General features: G+C 35.4%; 1 protein-coding gene and 1 long non-coding RNA gene across 7 annotated transcripts in view; one reads left to right on the top strand and one right to left on the bottom strand.

Annotated features, from left to right (window-relative positions):
- The window catches only part of epha4b (eph receptor A4b), a 248000-nt gene extending 231462 nt beyond the window's left edge, over positions 1–16538 (bottom strand). For 2 of the 6 annotated variants that reach the window (XM_073920805.1, XM_073920836.1), the window contains exons 1-2: positions 16088–16538; positions 7000–7140 (exon numbers count right to left, since the gene is read on the bottom strand). In XM_073920805.1, the coding sequence (XP_073776906.1) occupies positions 7000–7140; positions 16088–16145 (199 nt within the window). In that variant the 5' untranslated portion in view covers positions 16146–16538. Of the gene's footprint in view, positions 1–6999; positions 7141–7248; positions 7630–16087 lie in introns of all 6 variants that reach the window. The other 4 variants (XM_073920814.1, XM_073920846.1, XM_073920825.1 and 1 more) reach the window with 3 other exon arrangements.
- LOC141378654 (uncharacterized) overlaps positions 16096–24675 on the top strand; it is a 117271-nt gene continuing 108691 nt past the window's right edge. Inside the window, exons 1-2 of the long non-coding RNA XR_012393566.1 lie at positions 16096–16620; positions 18908–19076. This is a non-coding gene — a long non-coding RNA (uncharacterized lncRNA). The remainder of the gene's footprint in view (positions 16621–18907; positions 19077–24675) is intronic.

Genomic DNA, 24675 nt, shown 5'->3' with positions numbered 1-24675 from the left:
GTCCCATACAGCTGGCATTGCACGGCTCAAAGATACTTTGTGGGCAATATAACATAATTGCCCCTAGTAGTCGCCAATGGAAATAAAACAAACACAGACAAGAAATGCACGTATGCCAGACATGAAGTTGGCGTGGACCAACGCACATTCTCACGTTCATTTCATCATTAGTAAATCCAAACATGAGTGTGAAACCTGGCGTACGCAAAGTTTTGTTGCGTACGCAGTGTCAATTCATGTGGCCTCTGATCTTTTCTCTATGATTATGTCAATTGAATGAATGAATTGCCATTGTGTATGAAATGTGCTATATAAATAAACTTGCCTTGCCTTGCCTATGATTATGTCAGCTCAGCTCTTCTGACAGGGTTTCTAATTTGAGTGGTTAATTCACGCCACAGTCAGTCCCATATAATCTTATTCAATGCACAAAGTCTGAGGTGAAAGGAGCCATGATTAGTTCACCGTTCGAGTCTTCTGGTCGTTCAATCATCATGTGACAGCATGTAAAGAGAGATGACTCAAACCTGATGACTCGACAAATGAACGAATCAAATCTTTTTAATGGCTCTAAATGCATATGATTGGCTTCTGTCTTTCACTTGATGAACAAATAACTCAATCCAAGGATTCGAGAGATGAATGAATCAAATCTTTTTCCGGCTCTGACTGCATATGGTTGGCTTCTGTCTATCATGTGATGAACGAACAACTCAGACCCGATAGAAAACTCGAAAAAGAACTAATTTTCTACTTCATATGCACAGATGAATGACTCACTCCCTGAAAGGACTCATTGTCCTCGAGTATATAGTAAAGATTCGCTCTAAATGAACGAATTTTTCAAGAATGACCCATCACTACTAGGCACTAATATAGTTGTCTGGGGTATTAACCAGTCTATCCATAATAGATCCTGAGACAGAGTAAGATCTAGTACACTTGACCCAGACTCGCAAGGGAATATGAAACCTCTTCCGTCTCCATACAATCATTACACTGTCTACACACTTGAGGTAAATGTATGGCTTGGCTGCTGATACATGAAGTTTTGCACTTTAAATGCAATGTAGATAAAAATTAATGAGTTTTAGTGTATCTTTTTATTAGAGTTGCTAGCTCAAAGCAACATTTATTAACACCAAACCTTTAGCTTTACATTATGAGATTCAAATCTTATAATGATTCACAAACAATGCTGTAAGCGTTCAATTAATGAGAGGCCCCAGCTTGTTTGTCTTTGAAAAGTTTTCAGAGTAACTTTCGAGATGAGGTCAGAATGTAGCTGCAGAACTCTCATCTCTTTCTGTACATGCATGTACAGTCTATACGGATACAAGTGTTATCCATTCAAAGCAATCCATACAAACTAATTTTAATTTTCCCCACAAAGCAACAGCATCTGATAAGGCCTGTTCACATCAAGGATGATAACTATAACAATAACTACAACTATACAGGAAGTCAGGCCCGTGCAGTGACCGTTCAAAGGGCATGTGCAGGATAAATTGTTGTCGCGCGCGTACTGTAAAGGGGGGGGGGTGTCGCGTCGCGAGGGCATTTTTGATCATTTTGGCAGGGCACTTTATATCCAAGACTAAAAAGGACATGTGCACTGCACAGGTTGAGCCCTATGTGTGCACGTGCCTGCAGGAAGTCCTCACAAAAACTCTAATGATAATGAATAAAGAAAAATAAATAGAAATCATTTTCCAGGTAATGGACATTAAAATCCCTAATGGGCTATCATAATTCACTGACGTGTTTGCAAATTTAAAGTGGTGATCCTTGATAAACCATACAGTTTGTTCAAGTCAAAGCCTACTAGGTATTAACTAAGGGATAATGTAGTTGGTTGTTCTTGTTGTATAAGACTGAACATGTTTATTTTGTGTAACAGGCAGTTGGATATACATTATCCAGCCTGCATTAACGGGTTATTTAAGTTACTGCCATTTGTCATTATCAAATGACCTACCCGCATCAGTTGCTTTGCTTCACTCACATTCATGAATTCTCTGATGTGGTATTATGGCAAAGCTATGCATCCATTGCATGTGTCCTGCAGAAGTATGTCATCTGGGTACTTTTCGCATACTGTTTTTAAAGTATATGAATTCGGACATACTACCAGGCTTGCATATTTTATTGTACTATATACAGTAGTATGCTATTTGGGACACGGCCTGAAACTTTAATTTAAGTTTCTTGATGCACTTTTAACTGAATATTGAGTAGGGGATCCCACTTTTTTGTGTAACAATCCTTTATAGCAAACTAATGGTAAGAGTTGTAAGTGTTGTTAAGAATATTGTGGCTGAAGCCATCAAACTGACGTCAACAGCGAAGGACCACCACTTCAAATGTGTAAGTAAATGGTTGGATTTTGATTGAAGATTACCAAAAGCAAACTTTTTTTTTCCAGTGTATTAATTTGCTCTGATCAGGCTAATTGTTCACCTAAAGATGAATAAATGTGAGCTAGCAAAATAAACATTGTACATATTGATTTCACATAACCTTTAAAGGGGAACTATAACGATGCCCTTTTTAACAAGATCTAAAATAAGTGTCTGATGTCGCTAGTATGTGTATGTGATGTTTCTGCTCAGAAAAACTCACAAATATTGATTTACAACTCTTTGAAACTGCCCCTTATAGGCTTTCATCCATTGACAGACAGTTGTCCTCCCAGCCCTCTTTTTAAAAAAGGGTAGACATACAAATGCCAATGTGTCAGCATAGTGGCAGATTCATCAACAAGATTAACATCCTGTGCTTATGAGGGAAACATTGTCACTAATGGGTGGGGCTTTGCCCTTTTGATCACATGTACAAAGGCAGAATGTCAATCAAAGTGTTTCTACGGGAAGTTTTTATAAAGTGTGGATATAAAAAAATGAAATGAATACATTTTACCATTAGAAACTGCTTATATTCACACATAGTTGCCACACAACTGTGTTTAAACCCCTCATAAAATTATTTTTGCATAATAGGTCCCCTTTAAGTACACTATCTGACAAAAGACTTACACAATATTCATTCTTTTTCCACTGCACCATGACTTTATATTACTGTACATTATTCTATTAAGTGACAAAACTTTAGTCTAAGCAAAGTCAGACCTTACTGTCCTAAATAATTAATTCAAAATCAAGACATGATCATATATATATATATATTTTTTTTGTTAAAATAAGTTTAATCTAGAGGCCTTTGTCTTTTTTAAATCAGCCACTTCAGATACCAAATGATCAACTAGAAGTTAAGTTATCATTTGCTGTTTCTAAAACTTGGACAGGCGACAAGACTTTTGTCAGGTAGTGTATTCATTGGCTGTTTCTCAATTCCAAGAACGCAGAGAACTGACTTGCATTCTTGTGGAGACCGGTCTTGCCAGGTGTCCTCGGAAGAACGAACTCAGGAGACCATGAGAGCAGAGAACACATCCTGAGAGAAATGAGATGATGCGTTCTTCCTGATGGTCACGTGACCTTCACGCGTTTTAAATTGTGAATTATTTAAAAATTACAGCATTCATACAACGATTTATTGTTCTTGCCCTTTTCAAAATATATAATGGCATAAAAACACTATAAGTATACTCTGCACAATATAAATGAAAGTGATTTTAATAAGAATTTCAGCAAACAAACACCCTTAATGTGTTTATTCATTTATTAAGATGTCCATGGTAATGTTTACCTTCACCGTTTCATTTGGGGAAACTCCTGAGGTAAATAGGTTATATCACTAAACTTTAATAATAAATCTAAATAAAATGCTGCGCTTCCCACCTCCAGGCGCAAAGACTTCTGGGACATCCAGCGAGTTTGGTGCTCAAGTCTGCTGAGGTGCGATCAAGATCACATCCGGGAAGTTTCACGCGTCCTCCGTTCTTGTGGTCTTGAGTTTTGGAACTGAACTTTGGCAGCTGATGATGACGATGCACGAGAACACGAGGACGCAAGAACGCTGAAGAACGCATATTAAGAAACAGCCATTGAGTGCATTCACATGTAGTTTTTGAAATCTGATGACTTGTTCACATACTGTACAATACCTAAAAATATCCATTTACTGGGGAAATGTAATGATCTCCTTATATAAAGCCTGCAGAGCACACACACCTTGTTATTACTCTAGTTTACACATAAATACCTGATTCAACCAGCTTATTCAATGTGTCAATATCCATTTTGATGTCAGAACCAGAGAAATGCAAACTCTACACTTTCAGGCAGCATATTGATGTGCACACAAACGCACGCACTGTTCAAAATAACACCATTTGCTTTCCGTGGAGAGAAAATCGTATTTGATGAGAAAACAGATAAACGATGGGAAAATGTTCATTTGGGGAGGATAAACTCTCCTCTTTGCAACCCCCCAAAATATCTTGTTGTATCTGTGCACTGCCAGCAGTACACTGAGTGGAAATCCGTGTGTGATTTGTCACCATTTCCACAGACTTAGACACCCAGGCACACAAGCCCCATCCCTAATGGACACTCTGCGCACGCTAAACAAATTAGGCCCGCGCATTACAGCTAGAGTGCTAGACAGAGAGAGATAAAGATGCTAAAGCTAATGGCTACCAACACTCTCTTCTAACACCATGATGGATAACTGTGGGTAACGTAGTTAGAAAAACCCCTGGAGGCACGGTCGACAGGCAGCCCCGGAGCTAGACGTCAAAGGACGTTCACAACCCCGGAGTGAATGAGTGAATGCATTACGATCCATCAACGCTTAGACACCTTTAACACCATTACAGAGATGCTTTTACTTAACAGAGTCTAGACTAGGCAAAAACAAACTTATCATCTTCACCTATGGATGACGAAGAGGCGCCTATGTGCAATGATTGGCATTTTTTACATTTATTAGTGTCAGGGTCATTTGTTCAGGTCAATAAACAGCGCAAGAATCCAGCTGCAACAGTAAGACCATATTATTGTTAGTTTATTTTTTTCATAATATCCAGTTGAAGACTACTCTATATTCTGGATGGGTTTTATTGGTATTCAGTAAGTGAATTTGGAATGGCATTCCATTTTATATAGTAAACTATATATTTAAGGACTGGAATCTTAGCATTTTTCACTTCACAGAAACTGCATTACACAAATAATTATTTTAATATATATATTTTTATTTTATATACATTATCACGACCGGTAGAACCTGAAACGGTGAACTGTGGTATAATTAAAGCTCCACTGCTTTCGTACCACGTCATGCTTTGATGGTTTCAAGCCCTGCTCTGCTTAAAGAGATGGTCTATTTTTCCGGTGTATTTTAAAGGATTGGTTGTGATTATAAAATGCAAATCAATGTGTGCTCATGCTTCACTTGTAGAAAATCACGTTATTTTTTCACATGTCTTACTTTGATTATATACAGCAACTCAGCTGACATAAAAAAATGAATGCCATATTTCCTAGTTCCTCCGAAAGACCTACCTTCTAGAGGCTCTGATTGGTCAGCTAAAATAAAGTGCGGTGATTCACTACATCCCACCTCTACAAGCACACGCTTTTGCGCGGTGTAAACAGCCGTTTCAGTTTGCCTGAATCAGACAGAATATGAAGAACACACCCGAACCTTATGCGTGATCTCTAAAATAAAATCAGACAAGTGTGTTTTACATATAATTAGAATAAGCATTAGTACATAATATAAATATAAAGTTCTCATATTTTTTGCGAAATTGTTATTTGAGATTTAGAACACATGAAAAGTGGCCTCATAGAGAGACACTGCAGTGTTGCTGAAGATTGTGGGTGTTTACAGCAGTTTGACTGATAAATAGTTATCTGTAGCTAAGTTGTTAGCAGTGCCAAACAGCATTTCCTATTGTTTACATCCTTGTTTACGTCCTTGCTACAACATACCATTAACACTACAAACTGTGCATGTAATAGAACAATTTTAACAAATAAAAACACTTACAGGTTGTAGTTCACAATCCACAAATTTGTTGGTTGGAGGAGTTTTTAGCTGAATCCAGCACTGAACTCAGAGATTCTGGAAGTTCTCTTTTGTCAAATACTAGCTATATACATATATAGTAGTATATACAGGCATACCCACTGCCCCTACCATGCTGCCCCACAAATAATTAGTCAATTATAAATGGTTGGTTAGTGATTAACTAATTACTAACTAACAATTTATAATTGACTAATTATAGGTTTTTAATTTCTATAAATTCTGTATATATGAAATATGTTTAATGTTGTTATTATTATTATTATTATTATTCATATTATTATTAATAATAATAATATTTATTATTATGAATAAAACATTGATTTTAAATTCAATACAAATCAATTTAAATAATATTTAAAAAAATTTATAAAAATGAAAAAAATGTGAACACTTCCTCCTCTAAACTATTTAAAAATAATAATTTTGGCATTCCATTTTATATATTAAAATCTATTTTTATGACTGGAATCACACCATTTTTTTCTTTTTACAGAATTTAATTTAATTTAATTTTATTTTATTTAGATTTGTTACCACTGGATGTTAGGCTTGAATCCACAAACAAATTTAACATAAAACATTTCATTTTAGGAAAAAAATTAATAAATAAATAAATAAATAAATAACCTTGATATTATTATATTTTTGTAATATTATTTAAATATCATATCCTTTACCCATGTGGCTCTGCATATCCAGCCTCACCAACTCCCATCCACTTTCGGAATTACTTTAGTTTATAGAACTACACATTTTAAGCCTCCCTAAAAATGTTGCAGACTCCCACTGATGCACCATGAGAGCACTGCAACATAATAGCGTTAGTCAGATAAAGGTTGGTAACCGTAGCAATAGTGTTGGCAGCGATAAGGAACAAGACGGGTGAAGCCCATTAGGACACACTTCCTTGGTGAGAGTGAGAGTGAATATCTCACACATCAGTGGACCTTAATCAGATCTGGGGCCGGCGCGGGGTCTCATATGCACCTTTCATCTTACCCTCTCCCGCTACCATGCCGTCTGTCACTCCATCATTCCAACTTTCCTGTTTCTGCGCTGATAAATGCACACATCGCTCGTTCTTCAAGCCCAAGTAACTGTAGCCGACGAGGAGCAAAATCCTGTGATCCTTCAGCACGTCTGACAAAAAACAAAACAGACACAGTGGAGTTAGAATTGCGAATGAAGAGGAAACCGGAGAAAAGTGATGTGGTTTATTGGTAATGCTGTCATGTAAACAAACATTACATGCAGTTCAGCGCACCGGCTCGCTGCACAACATCATTCTGACATGCGGTTGGAAGCGCAATCATCTTGCCGCCTGTTGAAAATTCCACCATTTTCCAGCACATTCTTCAATTCCTCTTGAAACCTGTCATGGTCAGTAGGTTAACCAGCCATCGCTAAGCTCTGACCCGGCTTCAGACCTCAGCAGGGAGATCTGCTGAAAATCATGCGAAAGCCCCCCACCCTGGGCTCACGCTGTGACTTCGGGGCACAATTACGGCCAATGTTTCCAAACACGGCAAACGGTCCGTCATGAGTGAGTGAGGTTCACAGCATAATCTGCCCCAACAGAGGGGCCCCCTTTTCCAGCATGCAGGCCTTTGATTTTGACCTCATTTAACCCTGCGGATGAGCGATAGACGGGGGGTGGAAGCAGAAACATTATTTAATAAAAGTTTAGGTACATCTTACAAACTTGCCACAATGTTTGATGGGGAGTTTCTCCATCAGTCCCAAACAAGGACATAACCAACGCTTTCTCATTACAATTCGTAATTTTGATTTAGTGGCTAATTAATGTGTGACACATTGTATACATTTTGCTCATAATCCAATGAGGGGTAGGGGTAGGATTAGGGACGTTGTTTGGAGGCCTGACTTCTTTTAACAATTGTGCGTGTTGCAGCATAGGCTTATTCTGAAATGTACCACATATACATTTCTGGAGAGCCCAAATTATTTAGCCAGAGGTATAGGTATGGCTGCATTTTGTTTTTAAAACAAATGCTGTGGGGCATTATGACACTGTATCTTTCATGCTTACCAGGTGACCGATTACCTCCATGTGGACGGCTTTTCTGCTGTCATCAGTTTATCTAGAGCAGGGGTGCTTAAACTTTTTCTTATAAAAAGCTAAAAACAAAACTTGATTGAGAGATGTGGGCCGAATGTTTACCAAACCGAATATATCACATCGTATAACATTAAATTTGACATTGGTTATTCCTAATTTATTCAGTAATATTTAAAAATAACTACAAAACATTGCTTTGAATCAACTGCAGTATCATTTTTAACAGTTTACAATAAACTTACATAATCTCATTTATACAATGATGGAGTTCTGCTGAAAACAGTAGTCGACCTGCGCCTACCTTTGCCTTTATTTGCTGATTTTATCAAGTGCCATCTTTTTACATTTTACATTTCGACGACGAGGTTCGAGTCTGGGGAAGAACGGTTCCAGAAAGCAGGTAATACAAAAACAAAAGCCGAAAAATAAATGAACAAGTAAATAGCAGGTGAGACTGTGGTAAAATCTGAGCTCTTTATTTTTCTGAATTGCTTTTGAAAACACAGTGGGATGGGTTTAGCGAAATGGGTGAGCAGGTCAATCTTTGCTTTTGAAAACACTATCGGTTGTGTTTAGGGAAGGAGGTGGGTGGGGGTATAGGTTGGTTGATTGGTCAGCCAGTCAGTTGACTGCAGCCTCTGGTGGATTTAGGCAAGGAGGGCAGGCGCAAATGGCACTCGCGAGAGAAATTTGACATTTGTAAAAGGATACACAGCGGCCTCTGGAGGATTTGTAAAAAACAAAAACTGCAAAAAATAAATAAATAAATAAATAAATAAATAAATAAAAAACGTAGCTCATGGGACATATTTGGCACTCCCTTAGAAATGTATATGGGGTAAGTATTCATAATGAGCGACAGTTGAAGTTTTAACATTAATTATTTTGTATTCATACAAATTAGCCACTTTTCTGACAAGAAAAAAGATCAAGCTGACATAATCCAGCATGTTCAAGTGCATCTATACTTTTTATTAACCAGCTTTATTAGGTTAGTTGATTCTAAAATACAATAAAAAATCCCGTCATCATTCACTCATCTACATTAAGGCTTTTCCATTTGAAATTGTTAACCCTGGATCATCCTAAACCCTAAATAAATAGAATCCTGGGTTATCTCTATTTACATTTATACATGTGGTTAATGAGTTTTACTGGATATTTATTTACATATGTTTCATGCTGTACATTTCTAAATGCCGGATTAACATTCTCATTCGCATATTTGCGGTATCGCATATTGTCGCTGATCGGGCAAACATCAGGCAACCTTTTTACAGCTCAGCTTTACATAGTCTTTTTTAGCTTTTTGAAGTTTTTTTCCTGCAGATGACCAGTCTTTCCTTGATACCCAGACACAGCTAATATATCAGTCACCTCTTTAAATACTCTTTCTGACTGTGCGATTTAATTTGCATCATTTTATTTTTTCCTGACCATAGTTGTTAAACATAATACAGTCACTCCACTTCACATGCTATTTGACATTTCTGACTTGGTAACCTTTTGTTTAACATTACCTCTCACAGGCTGCTGTTTACACCACATGCGTTTTGTGACATAATGTAAGCCTCACTGCTTAATTTCTGATTGGCTGTCTCTGTTGCCAAGTATCCAGCATAAACAAACAAACAATGCTCTGGTTCACACTGAACAAACAGACCACAATGCTGAGTTAAGCCTGTTCCTGAGCATGGTTTCATAAAAAAAAAAAAAAAAAAAGTGATGCTAACACTGCTTTCAAATTACATGTGTGTTAAAAGTAGTGTTTTGAAATTGAATGACAATAAACCAAGGTTAACCACAGTGTGAAACACAAATTATTTTAATCTAAACCCACTAAATATTTTGCTCATCTTCAAAAACAAACAAGGAGACTTTTTTAAAATAAAATCTGATTCTTAGAGATTTCTTTCCCTTGACTATTTGTTCACAAAAAAAAAAAAACTTCTACCTTTCCAAAACATTCATGAAGAGATCACAAATAAATCCATATCAATTTAAAACAAGTCTTCTGAACACAAGATTGCTTTATTAGATGAGCAGATTTATTTAGGCTTTGACTTGCATATAAACATCCGCTAACAATGTTTACATTATTCAAATGTGGTCACAGAAGATCAAGCATGCTTTCTTGACATGTGAGAACCAGTGAGGTTCATTATTGCGTGTCAAGCTGACATTCTTCGGCTTCCATTTGTGTTTGTTAATCAATGGTTTTTGTTAAATCTCTTTATCCTCATCTCTTATTCATGTCCTGTCAGAAAACATGAATTACTGCCTGAATTATATGAGCTATTTTTTATCTCTTTATGAACATTCTGAAGAGTCAAAGTCTTGGCTAAACATTTGTTTTCTGAAGACGAATGAAAGTCTAATTGGTTTGGAGGAAACATGAGGATGAGTAAATGATAATAAAATGATCCTTTTAAGGAGAAGTAACCTTTTAATGTCAAATTTGAGCAAAGGTTTGTTGGACACTAACGTATGAATGTGTCCTTTTCAGCTCTCTTTTGTTTAGCTGCTGCAAAGATACATTTGAAGTCTATTTACTTTTCTATTCAGTCCATAAAACTAAGTCTGTTATTTTGGCACACACATCCATCTGTGTTGACAGGCCATGGTTCAAGATTAAGAATACCATTCAAAATAGCATGAATAGTTAGTAGTGATGAACAAGTGAAGCGAGTGAAGTTGGTATCCAAGGTAATCATTTCTGGATCAGCTGTGGCTTTCAGTGGCTGTGAACCATGAAATCTGGGGCAGGCGCACAACAATTTAACTACTTATTGATTGTATGTTTCTGCACCCTGTGAAGAGTCCAAACTTCCATTAAGACAGCTGAGATACAACGCTAAGTATTTTATCAATTCAAAGAGAAATAAAAAAAGACATACTGTAATAAGTTTCAATAGCTGCACATTACAGCTAAAGAAGTAGATGTCTTTTAAAAACACCAAACACCAACATCATAGGTTTCTATTATATCACTTAATAAAAACAAAAACAATTAGATATTTATACACTCATGGCCACTTTATTAGGTACACCTTACTAGTACTGAGTTGGATCCCCTTTAAATATATATATATATATATATATATATATATATATATATATATATATATATATATATATATATATATATATATATATATATATATATATATAAATATATATATATATATATATATATATATTTATTTATTTATTTATCTGTACTTTTCTATGATTTTTAGAACAATTTTTACATTTTCTATTTCCTTTTTTTACACCCTTCATTGTTAGTTACACACTGACTGTATGTGATGCGATCCAATGTAGTGGATGTACTGTATGTAATGTATGAGTGTACATCTTTTATTTTCAATCTTTTTGAAATAAATGTCAATCAAAGGCGGCAACACCAAGGCTCCAAAAATACAAATTTATTAAATTAAAAAGGCTGACACAGAGCGTTTTTAATTTAATAAATTTGTATTTTTGGAGCCTTGGTGTTGCCGCCTTTAATTGACATTTATTTGCACTTTGTGCGGTTTTGGCTGAGCACACAATTTAGAGAGATGTGTGTGCTTTAGTACAGTTTTTTTTTTTCATTCTTTTTGAAATGACTTAGTTGTGCCGTGTTTGGAAATAAATCTATGGTAAAATTAAATGAAAAAAGGGCCAAGTTCTTACTGGAAGTTATTTTATATTGCTGGAACAAGAATAGGGAATGCAAACACAGCTTTTCCATAACTTACAAAAGCAAGATTTGAGTATTTGCAGGATGTTCTTACAGTACAATTACCTCTTATATTTGTTATCAAAAGGGAATTTGATTCATTGTTTTATGATTCCTTTAAGCAGCACAATAACCTTCAACTTTGACTGTCACAGTTTCTTATAATTCTTTTGTTGAAAAAAATGTCTTAAGCACCAGTATATTAGAACAACTAAGGGATTATATGAAACTGCCGAAAGCAGAAGACTACCGAAAGCAGCAACCTCAATGACTTTGAGACTCTTTGGGAATTAGACTTAAGGACAAAAATAAAATAGAGATACTCACACCAGACGATGATCTGAAGGTCTGTGTGGTGGAAAAGTTCAGAAAAAAAATGTATAAAGTGACAGAGAAAATGAAATCTCAGGATTAGAAAAAACAGCTTTTCAGATCAATGGCCAAGAAAAGGTCTGAGTATCGATTTGAGAAAGGTACTTGTGGCGTATGAAAACACAGAGGTGGATTTTCTGTCTGCTGATGGCTTAGATGACCTTCTTCAGATCCTCAGAGGCAACCAGCTACAAACCTTTCATTTCTCAGCTAGTGTCCATTCCTATCAAACTCTGTGGTAGGATACTCCAACCTGACTGAACCTTATTTAAAAAAAAAAAGAAAAAAAAAGAAGCCTGAAGCCCTGTCCATTCTGATTTTAGTTGTGAACTGTAATTGGTTCATGTTCAACCGACATGATCCTGTCAGCTCGTGTGTGATTGACAGCGCTAGTCCCAGAAAGCCTCATTTGTGGAGAGTTCCTTGCTCACTTTGGTAATAACTATCCCTTTTCTCATCTCCTTGGGTGAAAATAGTGCTCATAATTTCCTGCTCACATGAACATGGACACACACACTCACATTGGTGGTTTACAAGGACTCTCCATAGGCGTAGTGTATTTTATACAGTAAAAAACACTTAATACAGAGCTCTACCCCTAAAGCCAACACTCACAGGAAACCTGTGGCAAAATTTAAATGTCAGAAAACATTAAGATTTAAGCGTTTGGAATTACAAGGACATCAGCATGTCCCTGCAAACCGAAGTAATAAGAGTGGAACTATGTCTTAGTCTTACCATGTCATTATAGAAAAAAAACTGTACTTGTAAACTACCAAAATCAGTGCGCACACACACAAGTTCTCTTACAGAGCAATGATGTAATGCAGCGGCTAACTTCCGTCAATATATTCATGTGACCGCCTGCTTACACAGGGAGCATTCCTTAAAACCATGGAGACATTTGTGAGATACAAAAGAACATTTACTTTGCTGCAGATCCTGAATCGTATCTATTTGAATCATAATACATGGAAGTTGGACAGTTTTCTGATGCTGTATATGCCAGCCTGACTTCACCAAGTAGGACATGTTTCTGGGTCCTGGGCCGACATTCCAATCAGCCAATCAGAATCAAGGGATAAGTTTACCGTTTAGGTTTAGGTTTATGCACTTCTACACCACCTGACAAAAGTATTGTTGTCCATCCCAGTAGTAGGAGCAGCAAATAATTACTTGACTTCTAGTTGATCATTTGGAAAAGTGGCAAAAGATAGATTTTTTTCAGATGAATAATCTGTTGAACTGCATCTCAATCATCACGAATACTGCAGAAGACCTATTGGAACAAGTTTTGTGAAGCAAAAATTATGGTTTGGGGTTACATTCAGTATGGAGGCGTGCAAGAGATCTGCAGAGTGGATGGCAACATCAACAGCCTGAGGTATCAAGACATTTGTGCTGCTCATCATATTACAAACCACAGAAGAGGGCAAATTATTCAGCAGATAGCGCTCCTTCTCATACTTCACCCCCCACACCAAAGTTCCTAAAAAGAAGGTCAAGGTGCTCCAGGATTGGCCAGCCCAGTCACCAGATATGAACGTTATTGAGCATGTCTGAGGTAAGATGGAGGAGGCATTGAAGATGAATCCAAATATCTTGATGAACTCTGGGGGTCCTGCAAGAACGCTTTCTTTGCCATCCCAGATGACTTTATTAATAAGTTATTTGAGTCATTGCAGAGAGGTATGGATGTAGTCGTCCATGCTCAGGGTAGTCATACACAATATTAATTCTTTTTCCACTGCACCATGACTTCATATTACTTTGTATTATTTTTGTTAAGTGGCAAGACTTTCGTCTAAGTAAAGGCAGACCTGTCCTAATTTAATAATTAAAAATCAAGGTATGATTATATTTTGTTTTGGTAAAATAAGCATAATTTAGAGGTAATCATTTTTCCTTTCATAATGTTTGTTTTTCATATAAGCCAATAAGCCACTTCTGACACCAAATAATCAACTAGAAGTCAAGTTATTATTTTCTGTTAATCTTAATCGTGGGTAGGCAACAAGACTTTTGTCAGGTTGTGTACATGATTGTTATCCAACTATTATTCCTCTCTGATTTTGGGAATAATTTACAATTATGGTTGGGTTTAGGATTTGGAAATAGGTATAGATTACATTATTAAACAAAAATGATGTTCCGGGATCAGCCGAGATGTCAATCCAGGATCGCAACAACATTTTATGTCAAAACCATGACAAGCGCGTAATATCATTGAACCTGCTGCAGCCATGGTAAAACTCCATTCAACACTAAAGAAGTTATAAAAAAAGACTTTCATTTATATTAGGTTATTTATTAAGTATCTGTACTGTATTAATATTAATAATATTAATAATAATCATCATAATCATCATTAATATTATTAATATTATTATTAAAGTAGTATTTTTTCATTTCCTAATAACTAGTAAATTTTGAATTTCATTTCTTAATAAATACCCTCATTATTTATTTATTTATTTATTTGATTTATATGACACGAGTTACATTGTTGTTTGAGAAACGCACCACTGGTCAGGACGTAACATTTTTATTTTCTAAATGCGAATTTGGTCACTGTTTTGAAACACACTAGCCAATATATTTCCTTCAGAACTAAAATCTACATTTTTTTTATTTTAATTTCATGAGACCTTTAAGACAAGTGTATTTGTAATGCATATCTACCTTAAATGACAACATCAGTTTGACTACTAAAGTATACCCAGTCTCTAAATAAAGCAACACTTCCACTGAACAAGAGTGACGTGATATTGATTAAGAGGGGGACAAAGCCATTACTAAGGGTCATTCTTAATCCTGTCTTACAAAGATGCCACTCTTATTGACCATAGGAGGACAAATTAAACAGAGGGAGTGAAGATATGCAGCACACTGGCACACTCAAAACACACACACCGCTCTTACCAGAGGTTAATATAAAAAAAAGGACAATCAAACATTCAGGAAAACTGGCTGGAGGAAATTGAGATAAGAATGAAAGAAATGAACCTTGAGTTCAAACAGGAGAATCTTTCTCAGTAAAGGGAAATTAAAAGCACAACAAATTGACTTGCTGTATCCACCTGTGGCTATTTTTTTTCATTGTGAGTTATATCTCTTTTAACAGCAGACTACATATTACACAAGCTCCCTGTGTCACTGTTTAGTACCTTTTTTTTTTAGCATTGTTTGTTCTCTGTCACGGCCTGGCTTTTATTTCTCTTTCTCTCTCTAACTCTCTCTCTGAATCTCAGGGACTTTTCTAAAAGATGAATCACAGAGCTCAATCATGTCTTGCATCTCTTGTGGTTCCATGCAATCAAAAGTGTGTGTTTTTACAGTATATATATATATATATATATACATATATATATATATATATATATATATATATATATATATATATATATATATATATATATATATATATATATATATATTGTAAATACAGCCAAAAATAATAATTCAAAAAACTAACAAAACCACAAACACAAAAATGTTGAACTGTATCACGAGAACTGCATTTTGACTTGTCAAAATTATACTACTGACGACAACATAAACGGTTAGAAACAGGTTCATGATTTGCTTCGTGCTTGGTGTTGGTGGCTAATTTCATTTAAATGTTGCTTGGGGGCTGAGCTTACATAGAAATGAGAGTTTGGCTACTTTGTGACTTGTTCTGGCACTTTAGAAAACATCCAAAACAACAGCAGTTACAGATTGTTTTGAGGATTTTGATGTGCTTTCATGACAAAATTATAATTGTAAATAAAGTTCATGTTTAACGCTGTTACATATGCCTACAGTGTTCTTGAAGAGAATAGCAAACATGGTGAAAAAATGTATTTGAATATAAATACAAAATTAAATGCTTCTTTTCACAACTGTCAGTAATTAGGTGGTAGACTTACCTCTCATTACTGTTGAAATCTGACGTGCACCCCTAAAAACAACAATGGGCGCATCCATTTAGGAAAAAAATACTGGGAGGATCAGATTTATTTAGACTTCCGTGATCTTTTTGGATTCACTTTTAGTTTCATTTGTGGCAGACCAAATTGGTCACTATTTGGTCGTTCGAATCTTCGATTCTATGTTTGACTTTCCCCACTCGCGTGAAAGTGCACTTATGTTGCTTTAAATAAAAAACAGCAGCATCAAACTTTAAAATCGGCAGTAGCGGGTAGCCGCGTTAAAAACCCACAAAGTGTTCACTGCTCCAGTGCTCCCTAAGTACTGAGAACAATATATATTCTTAAACATCGTAAATGTTGGGAACACCAGCAAAGTCATCTCACAAATTATAGAGCAGCGAGTTTTCCAATGTTTTGGTTTCACTTCCGGTTTGAGGAACGTTCATTCAAAAGAACTGAAAGGCTGAACTATTTCAGATAGGACAGGTTGCTCTACAAATATTCCATTGCCAGTGAAGACTGAATGAAAGGTACATTTATCCCTTTCTGCTTTAGTTTTTGCATGAAAGTAATGTTATGCTCTGTTTTTATTTAACATATTTTTGGAGCAAGTTTGCTTTTTGCCTATATTATGCTTTTCTTTATTGGCCCTGTACCTGCAACCTAGCTTAACTCTGTTTATTATATGTTGACATTTTTTGTACTTTGAATACAGTTGTCATTGTAACGTTGTTGTTATGTTAATTTATCAATAGAAGTATTCATGGAATTAAATTAAAAATGATATTTTAAAACATCTTAAATGTAAAAATATAAAAAATGTAGAACAAAAATACGAAAAAACACGTAACACTCAAGTTCCTCTGGCTTATTGCTTAATCAGGGGTCGCCACTGCAGAATTTCTTCTTTCAATTGATTTTGCACAGAGGATGCTCTTCCTGAAACCCCCACACATCTATTCACTAAAGCTATAGTTAATTAATTCACCACATGCCAGAACTCAAACCAGCAAACTTCTTGCAGAATAACAATATGAATACAGTACATAAATGTTTGCATCTGACCTGAAAAAGCTTTGTTCTTTTCATCTTTAATTTGCACATTGCAAAACTTTTCACTTCAGTTTTTTTTTTATGAGACTGCAGAGTAATGCTAATTTTCTTTAAGTAAATCTGATGGGCATGCAGAGCTTGTGATGAAGTTTAACCTGAGAGACAGCGACAAGATTGATTTGTCTGACAACAGGAGATTACATTCAGTGACTCACCTGTATTCGACAAGGGCACAGACGATCGAAGAGCAATGACACAAGGGTCTGACCAGCCTCACAGTGTTTATAAAGTATTTGTGTTTATTTTAATTTGTATAATATTTGAGTTGTTTTTCTGAGTTCTGTATTTTTGGGCTTTATTATGCTGCATGCGTGTTATGCTGTGTTGTGTAAAGCAACTTGAAACAGCATACTTGAAAACAGCAGTGTTCATTCTATTCATATAGCATGGGCATTCCCCCATCTTAAGTCTGATTCCAGTTCAAAGGTAGTTCCCTATGTCAGCAGCGTAGGGAATAAGGCAGTAAATCACCTCAGAAGTAGAAAGGGGAGTTAGCTATTGTGCATCGCTATAGTTCATTTATCGAAAGTTTGACGGAGGTTAAATGCAAATAGCATCCCATGGCATGGCACAATTAATGAGATTAACATCTGGTAAACTAAAAGCAATCAGTGAAATGTTTTTGAAAACAATTGAGATCAATAAGATTTCGGTATTCTCTTTACAGTTTAACAGATCTGAGCCTGGTGAAAGGGGTGGTTCTTTTTTTTCTCAAAAAGTGGACCTTTTTATTGTTATTTGACTCATTATTTGATTATGATGTTTAAATACTGCATTTTAGTGACATTTTAAGCACTATATTTTGTTGGATTAACTTGTCAGACGGTTATTAAACAGCCTGATCTCACGAGAAAACGTAAGTATTTTACGTTTTGCCAGTTTAGTGGCTAATTCGTACGAATTTGTACGAGTTCAGTCGTACAAAATGGTACGATTTTAAAAAAGAGGCGTGGCACCTGACCCCACCCCTAACCCCAACCGTCATTGGGGGATAAGCAAATCGTACTAAATTGTACGAATTAGATCGTACGAATTCATACGAATTAGCCACTAAATGAAAAAGTTACGAATTGCTGTGAGATTATGTTGTATTAACCACTTGTTTTGATGTACCAAAATCATTTCAATTTAGAATAAAGAAATATAAAAACAGTAGTCATTTTTTAAATACAAATTTATCACATTATATATCATTGGAAAAAAATTGAATCTTTTTCCATTTTTGAATTAAGTTTTAAATCCAAATTTGAAGTAGTAAGTGCTCTCTAAGTTTAGCCTTTTGTCATTTATAGGCAAATAACAAACTGTTCAGCACATCAACTTTTCTCAATCAGAATTTGGGATGCCGAACTTGGTATTTCAGAGCAGAAGTCACACCGAAGCAACAGCTGACACAGGATTCCACTCTTAAAGCCTTCTTCAATTGGTTATTTTTATAGGTGTTTTTTACAATTTATTATTGCATAAAGGGGTGGGTCTTCCAAACCACCTGAACACCCCACCCACCACCCCAGCTATGGGCCTGTTTAGTCATCAAATACTATTATTCTAAAGTTTTTTGTCTTCATTTCTTCCTGTTTGTAAAAGTGTATCTCTTTATTTATTTATTTAAGAAATGAACATATGAGAAACCATGAGGAACAAAATTAATGCATTCTTCAAGTGGGCATGGAATGCCATAAAGTGTCCTTTCCTTCATTGCAGATGGACAAGAGAGGAGTCTCCTATACCACAATAGAACCCGTACATCCGTCTGATCCTGAACCAGTGCCTCTGCTTGGTCTGTCTGGGCTCTAGAACATACCTGACACAGATCTGGCTGTTCCTGAGCCATCACCTGTCCCAGGAGTCTCCAATTACAAGTCAAATAGTGGTGAGTGTACTGTCAGCCCTGTCTACCTACATTAACAAAACTGTAAATGTTCACCAGGTATAGATTACTTGTACTTGAATATAAAGAGTTTTTAAGACACATGAATTAAATTGGTTTTAATTTATTATGAATACCCTCTTAAATAGAATCACAGAGAGTTTCCACATGCAAAATATCTACAGAAAGCTCTCATTAGAAGCCCTTCATTAAATGTATTTATTTACTTATGTAAATGTGTGTAAACATATGATTTTCAATGTAAGCCCTAAACAAAAGTTAAGATTTTTTTTTTACTTTTTCAGCCCATATACTCTCAAAATCATTCCATACAAACCTGCAGATTTTACTTAGAATTTTTTTTTCAGTTACTGAATATAAATATATTAATATTATTCTTATTTCTATTATTATTTATTAAATAGAGCAGAGTTTTTTACAGATGTGTTTCACAACCTTCACACTTGTCAGACCCCATAAGGGCCTTTCGGTTAACTGAGCTTGTTAAATTGCAATCGGCGCCATCAGTTAAAAGAAAAACTCTGATTGGCTGCTCAGTATAGTGAATGAATTATCCATAAATAAAGACAAAATTGAAAAATAGTGCTGAAACGCATCAATAAAAAGACTTTCTAATTGTTTGTCAACTTACCTTAACATTTTGATGTGAATATATTTATATACCCAGTCAGTGAATATCTAGAATGAAGGAAGTGACCAACGTTTTCCACAAATGACGAACAAGTGCAGTAAGATATGCAGTCCTAAACTGTTGATACCCACTGATAACTGAAATGTTGTGGATAGACAAATCCTTTTTTAGACCCAGGCTTCTGGCCCAATATTACCTCCCAGCTGTTACAGAAGAAAATGTTTCCTCACAAAGATTGGAACTGAATTGGTCATGATTTTGCATATAACTGCAGCACTTCCAGGTTCTACAGAGAAGTTGTTTACAATAATGGACATACTATAACTAGCACGGAGCTTCAAATGATGCATAGGAAAATATGGTACATTATAAATATAATGACATTTGTTTTCATTTTTAGAGAAGACATAAAAGTAGCCAATTTCAAAACCGTTTACACTGTGAATAAGTTCGAGCCAATCATATGACATGCCAAATGCATATATAATAGACATGCATAGTCTTAAGTATTTGCTTATTTGAATATATTTCATATAGTCCAATAAGCTAAAATAAAACTAAAATGATCATTCTAGTGAGCTTTTTTCTTTCTTTTCTTTTTTTAAATATCATATAATCAAAAAAGCTGACTGAAATGTGATCTGTGCTAATGCATATTTAATGGATAGGTCTTAATAACTTGACTTTGACCTCGTTATTTCTTATTAATATCATCAGGCGTGAAAAATCCTTTGCAAATAACCACGCTTAAAAAGAATACCCCCCTTATGACAGACTTGCAAAACATAGTGACCCTTTCCAGCGCCTGTGGATGAGCACTGGGAGTTTGGGTCTGTCTTATTAGTGTGCAATATTATCATATTTCACGGACGAGCAGGCCAGAGAAGGTAATTACCTGCTCCGTGCTATTAAGCCCTGTTTTATTCCATTCATTTTCGCCTGGCCAACTCAGGCAAAGGGCTGCTGGCATTTATTTCCCCCGTCTGGAGATTTATGAGGACCTCGGCTCAGCCAAGCCATAAAAAAAATAAAAAATCTGAGAAGGAAAAGCGCGGTATGTGTCAACGTGTGCATGCCCACACAAATGTGAAGGAGACCGCCATAAACGCTCACACATTTATGTGCGATATTTTCACAGCCTTGATATAGAAATATCGATCTGCAATTTCAGCTTTGTCGTTATTGGAGAAAAACAACTTATTTTATGTGCAGAAGGCAGCTGGGTCTTCAGTGGTATTTTACCTCAGATGAAAAAGGGCGGGAAAAAGCAGAGCTGCCATCTGATCTCAAACCAGGTGTTTGTAAATGTCACCACCTGTGAGATTTGATTTCAATCAATTCAATTGTTTTGTTTCCCTCTTGGACTCTAAACAAAAGCCACTTCTTCAGCTTATCAGAGGTATCCTCAAGTTTGATAACACCAGGCTTCTCCAGTGTAACTGCATTTCCTGCGTTTCGTAATGCATTTTTTCTTCTCATAAAAATGACTCAATATCGGATGAACATCTGAAGGCAAGTATTGATTGTAATTTCCTGCAACGTTCATTTCAATCGCAAGCTTTATTAAGAATCTCATTTCTATCTGCTGTACGGTTGGTGCTCCAATAAGCGTGGCCGTAAAAACAGAAAGAAAATTAAGAAACAAAATAAGACACTGGCGTCCTTTGTCTCAAATCAACATTGCTGTGTTACTCTAATTATATATTATTATTTTAATTCAAGTCGCTGACTTTAGCTAGTAGGATATATTAAAATAAAACAAGGAGTTATCCAATAGTTCAGAGTGCCAGCAGTAAAACTGGATTATTATCACCCTGCTTAGACTGACATTGAGACTTATTTCCCTTTAGACTGGTATAGTTTGAAGTGTAAGTTTGAAATGCTCTGCCTTTATGTGGATCTGCTGCAGCATCTCTAGAAGAGAATCTCACACTGAGAAACATGCGGCTGGAAACAATTCAGTTGATTTTCAAGGTTTTACATTAGAATAACCTTGCAGTACATGAGTTTACTGAGGTAACTGATGGAATGAGCTTGTTAAAGTTTAGTTAGTGGAAACTGTTCTCTAGGTTAGTCTACCACCATGTGGTGATTATGTGACAATGCACCTCTTACTACACTAAGATATTGATGTTACTTTCATATCTTACAACATTGATTATCACTAGTAGGCAATATTAAAAGCTATATTCTTATATTCATCACATATATAGTGTACTATATATAATTTAATAATATTTAATACATCTATATTTTTATTGATTTATTTATGCAGATTTTTTGTTTTTTTAACCACACGTGTCAAACTTAGTTCCTGGAGGGCTACAGTGCACAGTTTAGTTCCAACCCTGCTTCAACACACTGACCTGTAGGTTTCAAACAAGACTAAAGGACATAATTATTTTGATCTGGAGTGTTTAATTAGAGTTGGAACTAAACTATGCAGAGCTGCGGCCCTCCAGAAACTGGCTTTGACATCTGTGGTTTAAACCATTGACTGATTGATTAATAATACAAAACAAATATTCATTTAAAGCTTGTAAAATATGTTTTCTATAGTAATTTGACAAGTAAAATAAGTAAAAGTTCTCAGTTGAGTTTAACATGAAACATGTTTGTTAGCTAATAGTTATTTACAATAAATTACCATATATTTATTAATTTTTAATGCTAATTTTAATTTTTTTAAATCATTGAATAATTGATTCATATTGCAAAACAAATGCAGATTTTAAAACTAGTAAAATATAATTTCTAAAGTAATTTGACAAGTAAAAATAAAAATATTGAAGTTGTCAATTTAATTTAACATGAACAAATGTTTGTAAACTAACAGTTAATTATTTACAAGAAAGGGTATGCATGACATCCACAATAAAACATCCCAAAGGAAAAAAAAATCATAATATTTATTAGTTGATTTAACAAAAATGTTCATTTCATTTAATAATTACAAATATTTAATAATTATTAACAAATAATATATAGGCAAATAATTTTCAATTGCACTTTCAGCAGGAAAATACACGTTAGTATTTAACAGTCTACAACAAAAAGACCAAGATCGGTTCAGTCCCAGTCAGAGACTGAAAATAAAATAATATCTGTAGTGCTTCAGCTCACAACCCATCATCAGTACATTCAAACCTGTATATTGGTACAAATGGTCCAGTAATTATTCAGATTTATTTTTTGGCTTTATTCCCATCTGCAGTTTCCTAAAATCTTTCTTGGATTTCTTTCTTGCCTTTAATTTCAACCTGGATGGGTTTGTCCTCCTGGCTGGAGTTGTACTGGTCACTCTATAGCCCGGAGTTGTTTTTTCACTTGTTGGTGTCATTGGTTCACCTGTCTCACATATTATGGTATTTAGAGATGTCTGTGAGGGGGTTTCAGATGGTTTGATTCTTCTTGTGCTTTTTTTTGTCTTCGGTTGAGATGGTTGTATTGTCGTCACAGTTGTACTCCTGCTAGTCTTTGGTCTAGATGTTGTAACTGTTGTACTTGTGCTGGTTTCTGCTTCAGATATTGTTGTTGTTGTGCTGGTGTGTGGTCTAGATGTGCTGGATACGGAAACTCTTAGTTGTACAATTGTACTCGTGCTTTTCTCAGTTTGTGTTCCTGGTGTTTTGTGTGTTGTTGTTTGGATTGTCTTTGTGTGGCACTGAGGAGGTTTTGTGGACGGACTGAATTTCCCAATCACTGTCTTAGCCCAGTCGCTGTTTGGATCTGAGCAAATAACTTTGTTTTTTATTGTGTAAAATCTGAACAAAGAAAAGAATAATACGTGATATTATATCATGCTTTTATCCGAGTAAATTTTTTAATTTTAATATATCATTATGACTTGATCTTACCTGACAGCTGTGATAGAACATAGAGGAGTGTCTTGTATGCTATAACCCACAATATTTTCAGCTGGTATTCTGATATTTTTCACAGTAAGACAGCAGTCTTTTGGACGTTCATTACCTGTTGGAAAAGCACATCATTGTATTGAGGCAAGTAGTCATTAAATTCACATTATAAGATCTACTACACACATCCACACTCTCTTATAAAGACACAACCTCATCTTCTCTTCATTTTAGTCAAGTGAAAGTTAATGATGCCAAACCACAAAATTAACTCCTGATTTAAACAAATGAAAATCATAATGTGATAATTCTTACCTGCTACCTCAACAATCCACCCTATACATAGAAAAACTGCAGTAAACAGAGAGAAGTTCATCTTGCTCTGCTCTGCTTGTACAGCGTTATGTTGTGCTAAAGGGTCTGTGCTGAAGGAGGTCTTTCAGCCCACAAAGCTATTCTTCGTCACCTCGGGCCCACAGACACCTCAGTCAGGGACAGGAAAACATGAGTGTTGAGTGGAAGACCAAAAGTGAGAGAGATTGATGCGCATTAAACCACACAGGGGAAAGTAAGGGGTTACAGAATGCATTCAGCATGGCTCGGTTCAGCTCATCGTGGCCTGGAGCTTTGGTTAGAGTGACACTTCCGTTGAATGGAAGTTCAGATGGAAGGTTTCATTTATTTTAGTTTAGTTGAGTAGGCACACTACACATTACAAAAATATGCCCACCCAAAAGCTATAAAACTTGTCTTGTACATAGAGATTTTAGCATTTGCTTGTCTCTGGTCCCTAGAAATGCATCTATTAGTAGAGTAAAAAATAAAAAATAAAATTTGCTCAATCTAATGTAAAACATTCTTTCTTGGCATAGGCTTAACCTCAGTCTCTGTTTTAGTTTAAATTTAATTTATGAGTGTATTAATTTAAAACAAATACATATAAAAAATCAATTTATTTATAGGTATTTATAGAATAGTAGCAAAACATAATATAAACTGGATTTATAATATTTTTTACATATGCAAAAGTGTTAATATTTATATGATCAATATCACACTGGTAGCAGGGCCATATGGCTGTATATCGGCACTG

The sequence above is a fragment of the Danio rerio genome, chromosome 2, assembly GCF_049306965.1.
Source record: "Danio rerio strain Tuebingen ecotype United States chromosome 2, GRCz12tu, whole genome shotgun sequence".
Lineage (NCBI taxonomy): Eukaryota > Metazoa > Chordata > Actinopteri > Cypriniformes > Danionidae > Danio > Danio rerio.
Note: the sequence above shows the minus strand (reverse complement) of the source record. Positions and strands in the feature narration are given on the sequence as shown.